The 6,207-nt window shown below is 39.4% G+C and overlaps 1 protein-coding gene across 2 annotated transcripts; it reads right to left on the reverse strand.

Annotated features, from left to right (window-relative positions):
• Positions 1–339: 339 nt before the first annotated feature.
• c1s.2 (complement component 1, s subcomponent .2) lies at positions 340–6,116 on the reverse strand. 2 transcript variants are annotated; one of them, XR_004332451.1, is made up of 12 exons: positions 5,930–6,116; positions 5,491–5,689; positions 5,178–5,358; positions 4,126–4,251; positions 3,655–3,848; positions 2,739–2,889; positions 2,511–2,626; positions 2,345–2,426; positions 2,127–2,261; positions 1,941–2,015; positions 964–1,844; positions 340–464 (listed from the first exon to the last, which is right to left on the reverse strand). XR_004332451.1 is itself a non-coding variant. In XM_032518661.1 (11 exons), exons 1-11 carry the CDS (start codon positions 5,944–5,946, stop codon positions 1,042–1,044), a joined length of 2,079 nt encoding a protein of 692 aa, XP_032374552.1. In that variant the 5' UTR covers positions 5,947–6,116; the 3' UTR covers positions 514–1,041. The 2 variants fall into 2 exon arrangements, 1 of the variants encoding a protein (XP_032374552.1); XM_032518661.1 differs by lacking the exon at positions 340–464 and having other exon boundaries at positions 514–1,844.
• Between the last annotated feature and the right edge of the window lie 91 nt (positions 6,117–6,207).

The raw sequence follows: 6,207 nt of genomic DNA on the forward strand, positions 1-6,207 counted from the left end.
ATGCACAGCTCTTCCAGGCTGTTGGTGTAGCTACATGTTTTTATTCCACATATATTCACTAAGACAACTGTTCCAGCTGAATTGTTTTGCGTTTTAAAACTTAAAACAATATTGTTTTACATGTGATAACATTTGTCTGATGAAATGTGTTCAATCAGTGAAACACAGCACTGAAATGTATTTTGATTTTGAGTGCAGTGTAAAAGGCAGATGTGTAAATTATCAAAATAATTAAGTATTTCAGTGTATGAGGCACTGACAAAAAACATGTTTGTGTGTATCTGATGATTAAAAGACAAGTATATTATTAAGTTGGTTAAAAAAAAAAATTCTCTGCAGTTGATTTGCAAATTCCTTTAATACAAAAGTATGAAGTAATAATGTGATCACAGTTCAATGTTATTAATGTTGGTACATTTGATTACAAGATTATAGTCTTTATTTTCATAAACATTTTTATTTAAAGGTCCAATGTGTAAATATTTACTGTAATAAATCCAAAAATGACCCCAATCAGATATTAAACATTCTAAGATGAAATACTTTCTTTTCTTACAACAATGCTAATGCCAGTATTTTCTTCTTTTGAAATTTCTGTTCTGTGACGGAATTTTTGTTTGTGTTTTGGCCTGTGTGTTGTTATCAACTGCCCAGTTTTACAGCCAGGCCGGGTTGCCAGATACACCTGTAAACATGTAAACCCAGCGCTACACCTGTAATGTTAGTACAGCCGTCAAAGCAGCAAACAAATGAACAGGATCAATGGAGATAAATTCTACCCAACCTAAAAACGGCAAGTTTCTAACAGAGACTATGGATGCTGAGGTCTCAGCCTGGTAACCTCCGTGAACTTCGAGTCTGGGGAAGAGGTGGAGAGGAAGACGACTCTCTCCAGTATTTTGAATTTGTACTGCAGTAACTATTTTAAACACCAGCTGTCAGTATTACATATTGCACCTTTAAGAGATCTGAATCAGTCTTGAAATGAATTACATAATTATGGTAATTAGAAAAGTATTTTTTCCCTAATCTTTCCTCTTTCTAAGACTTTTCAATTGTATCTATTGTGTCTTTAATCCAGTCTACGTAATTCTCCACCTTGGTATAGTAACCCTTGTATTGCCTCTCCTGACAGGGGGGTCCCCAGGACACAATGCCGCTGAGATAATAAGGCTCTGTGCGTTTAGCCAACATAGGAAAAACCAATGGACCTCCGCTGTCTTTGAGGCAGCTGTCCTTTCCTGGTGCTCCAGCACAAAACATGTTATCAGTGAAAGTCATGCGTTTGTTATTTTTGGTGTACGGTGTATTCTCACACTCTGTAAGGGAGTAGACCCCAATAGGAGCGTATTTTAAGAAGGCTGACGTGATTAAATTACCCTTATTGGACTCTGTTATCCCCCAGCCTGACACTGTGCCTTGTTCATTTTCAATCAAGCCCCTGTTTACCTCTGGCAGACAAATGGGAAGAAGGTTTGGGCCTAAATTCACTCTGGAAGCTAATCTGATGAGAGCAATATCATTGTCAAAATTGGTGCGTTCTTCAATGCCCTTGATGTAGCCAGGATGAATTATGATCCTCTCACTGTTCATGACAACAACATTAGACAATGTATTTGATGTTGTTCTCCCATCTACCAGGCCACCATACAGGGACAAAGAGCTTTCTTCTACATCTTCCACCACATGCGCTGCTGTGACAGCCCATCGGTCACTGATAAGTGATGCTCCTCCTCTGCTCGGTGCTTTAATCAAAAGATTCCATGGTATCTCTCCGATGTTTGCATTTTTACCTCCCAAAATTCTGGCTACACTTGAAGGGTGTTTTTCAGGTTTCCCACACACTGAAATATAAAATGTCATGAATAGATGCCTAACATTCCAAAGTAAGAATATGAGAAAATATAAATTTAAAAAAACGTGTATATTTATAGTCCTACCTTCAATGCATTTCGGCATCTCTGTCTTGCCGCCCCCTGATACCCATTCACCCCTGGCACCGCAAGTGTACGCATCTGAAAGATTGAAGAAAGCGTATTGGTGAAACAATAATAGTTCCAGAAAACTTTGATTTCTTAAAGTTAGTTAAGGAAAGGAATCAAAAAAGTAAAGCTTTTTATAATCACCATCTCCTTCGAGTGTGTAGTACTTTGAGCTGCAGTTAAACTGGATCTGGTCTTCATACTGAGTGTGTGGGTTATCTGAGCCCACCAGCTGAAGGATGCCATCTTCTGTTATATCAGGAAAACCGCAGTCCACAGCTACACATAAAAAAAATTGTGAAAGACAGTGTAAAAAAACAAGAAATTCAAAAAGCAAAATTCAAAAATGCAGTCAGACTCACGTTTACAGATGTAATTGGGAGTCCATATGCCTGTATTCTGGCATATTGTCACATACTGTGATGACAGCATCTGGGTGCCTTGCTACTTTGCAAAAGGAGAACTTTTAGTTTAATAGTGGCTTAAATGTAATCTATTAAAAAAGGTTCTGGTTCTAAGTACACTCACAGTATCAGCAACATATCCAAGATCACAAGATACGGTCACTGTTTCACCCTGACTATATTCTGGTTGCTGCGGAGTCACAGTGGAGTGTAAGGTCACCACTGCTGGACAGACCTTGTCTGTAATTAACATGTGGAAAGACAAATTGTGATCATTTGTGATTATTTTCCAACTACTGTAATTCAATGTAAATATTTTCCCAATGTGTCACAAGTGAGGAGGCTGCAGTACCTCTGGTCCTGAAGTGGAGAGTGAAGCCTTTGTTAGTGCCGTAGCCATCAGAGGTGAAGCGGATTTGGACATGATGCGAGTGAGTGGAAAAGGGAGAGGGGGGAGGCTTGGGGCCACAGAATGGCCCCAGAGTCCCAGTGGGAGTCTCAAACTGTAAACGAAACAACAAAGGTAACGTCTCACAATGTACGTGTCTCGACTTCCTCTCTGCTCTGTTCCTTCTGCTGAAACATCCATGTGCTTATGTCCAGCAGTCCAGTGCTTAAATAATTTTTCACCCCAAATATAACATATGAAATACATGTTTGCATTGTTATTGTTGTACCACAAAGAAAAAAAAACTATTGTAAAAAAAACCTTTTTGTTCATCAGACTAAACATCACGTTACACTGCATACCACTTTAAACATAGCATCCTGCTGTTGGAAGGCTTCACTGTTTTCCAGAGAGACAATGAGCCAATGAACTTTAACAAAGCCAAAGCTACAGAGTAACGACTTTAAAACAACAGTCAGAGTCAAAGCTGAGTCTTCTCACACAGACTCAAAGCTGTGACTGCTGCTAAGGGTGCATCTACCAAATACTGACTTAAGAGAGGGGAATACTTACACACTCTCACTTTTAAATAATCTTTTTCTGCAGATCAGCATCAAAAATAGCACAATAAATATATTTTGATTACATTTTGTAGGACAATAAAACCTTTTGAGAGGGAATAATGTTTTAAGGCACAAGTTGCAAAACAACACAAATCCCAAAATATGTAACACAGAGGAAATGGTCCAAATATGATGTGTCCTAGTTGTCAAATCCATGGTTACAACACTTTTGTCTGAACTTCCTCTTTATTTCCTGCTGTGTAAAGTTAGAAGTTTTAGATAAATGTGGCATTTACATATTTCAATTCAACACCTACCCTTAGGGCATCTATGCATTGACCATCAGGGCTTTGCTCCACATCAAAATCTTTGGAGAAGTGCAGCTCCAGCTGCAGGGTGGCGTCCACAGACAGGGTGTACTGACAGTCGGCATTCTCTGCATATGAAGCAGGCCAGTCGGGGCTGGATATGTCACCTTCGCTCAGCCCCGACAGATCCTTAGCGCAACTCACTGCGTTAAACATAAGAGTTCAATGTCATCACTATCATCATTTCAATCAACATAATCATTGGTTCACAGTCAGCCTCCACATGGACGTTTTCTCTTAGCTCATCATCATCACCCCCCCACCTCCACCCCATATTGCCTGCTTCTGCTTCCTCTATTTCCCCATTTTAACTTCATGTTTCAGTTTGGTTTTGCTTTCCTTGATTTGTCTTTCTCTGTCTAGTTTGAATTCCTCATTCTGTAAACTGTGCATTGATCCAATTCATGACATTATGTGTACCTGTGCATGTGTGTTTGTCCACGTCCAGGTGGTAACCGTGTCGACAAGAGCAGTGGTACCCTCCGATGTAGTTGTGACAGAACTGGGTGCATCCGTTGTCGGGGTCTTCCTCACATTCGTCAAAGTCTAAGGGAGCAAAAAGGTCAGATGTAGAAAAGTATAGCACACAAGACAGTTTAAAAGAATTATTGGACATTTGTGAACTATTGGTGGGTTCTCAGCAGTCTTTTCTTCTACCAGGTTATGGGATAGGTTAGTATGAGAAGAAATGTTCAACTGAGCCCAGAAAAGCTTATTTTGTGTCACTCTTAGGTCTTTAAGTTAAGTTTTTAGGGCTTTTTATTTTTTGTCTTGATCCATGTCTTACCATCATCTATTGTTTTGTTGGTGCTGATCAACTTATTTAACATTGCTTTCCCATTAACCACTAGACATGCACATGTAGCAACATACTTAACCCAAGATATTTGGCATAAAACACATCTCTTAAAGCAATAGTTTGACATTAGGAGAATTATGCTTTCTTGCAGAGAGATGAGAAGACTGACTTACACCACTTTCATGTCTTTACGGTAAAAACATGAGCTAGAAGCCAGTTAGCTAAGCTTAGCATAAAGACTGAGCTGTTTGACAGGATTTAACAGTCACTGTCATCACCATTTGAACTAGAACATCTTAAAGTTATTTTATGACTCTTAAGAAGCATGTGCCTTAGTTATTTATTTGGCCTTTTTTTTAATTATGTCATGCATTTATTTACATATTTATTTTCAAACTGAAAATACAACCCTGGACACAGATTTTTCTTATATTTATGAAATGAAAAAATATAAATAATATAAGTCAGTTTTCACAGCTATAAACTGCAATCATTGTGAATTGTTATCTAAAAATATCGCCCTCCTAACAGTATGCTTACAAAAGTATTCACAATAGTAAAATACATTGGCGTCCAGGGGGAATGTGGACAAAACAAAACAGGTACAAACACAATGGACTTTGGTGGGACTCTTATAACTCAGTAAGTCCCTTTTTTTTCCTCTACGTCTCACCTTGATCACTATAAAAGCCTCTGAAGCCAGTGTGCCTCTTGGTGTTTGAGTAGTCGGAGTGGAACGTAAGAGAGAGGCAGCCACCCGGGGAAGAGAGGAGCGAGGGATTTACAGTGGATTGAAGCTCCTCAAATTCCTTTTTGCCACACAGAACTGAGATGAGGTTTCCATTTGAAAAAACCTTGTGGGAAATATGTTGTAGTAGAGGGTACAATAACAGTACTGACATCAGAATAAAAAATATTGATGTATGTATTGATTCATGTAAAGCACAACTATTTGAAGTTTATCTTGACCCCTCATCTTGGCCCACCTTCACTGCATCGTTTTCACAGTCTTGGCTGTCCTCCAGGTCCAAGTGGAGGAGTTTGATGGAGAGGGTGTGACCTTTGGGGGCACACCTGCTCCAGTTTAGACTGGCATGGGGCAGGTATCCAGTGGGATACCCTGGAGACTCCACCCATCCCAGCAGCATTGAGTAGGCCGAGCGGGAGAGCAGGAGAAGCAGGAAACTGAAGGAAAGCATGGAAGAAAAAGCAAGGACCACAAAGTTAAGAAGGAAAAAGGTATTACTTTTTACTCACTTACAGTAAGAAAAAGCCAGAGACGATGATGCATAAATCACGAACATAATAAATCACATTGCTAAAGCCAAAACCCTCCCTCCTACATCCCCTCTAGCTGCAAATCATTACATTGTGGTAATGTAATTATCCGTTCTATTAGGCTAAAATGTAAAAATGGAGACCCACCTTAATCCTAACATCATGATCCGATCAATTCTCCTCACAAATAAACAACCTCAACATCTCTCCTTCCCCTTTTCTTAATAATTTACTTTCCGTCTCTCGCTCTTTCCTTCTGCCCCCCTTTCTCCCTCACTCATATTTTGCATGCGCAGGCATTTTATACATCTATTTGTAGATTGTTTTTTGTATGTTCGCAGTAACGAGGAAGTGACCATGGGCAAGTGGGATTGCAGGACAGACTGATAAAAAAACAACTTAAGATCGACTGCTACTACAAAATC

This window comes from Etheostoma spectabile, chromosome 6 (genome assembly GCF_008692095.1).
Source record: "Etheostoma spectabile isolate EspeVRDwgs_2016 chromosome 6, UIUC_Espe_1.0, whole genome shotgun sequence".
NCBI classification, from domain to species: Eukaryota; Metazoa; Chordata; class Actinopteri; order Perciformes; family Percidae; genus Etheostoma; species Etheostoma spectabile.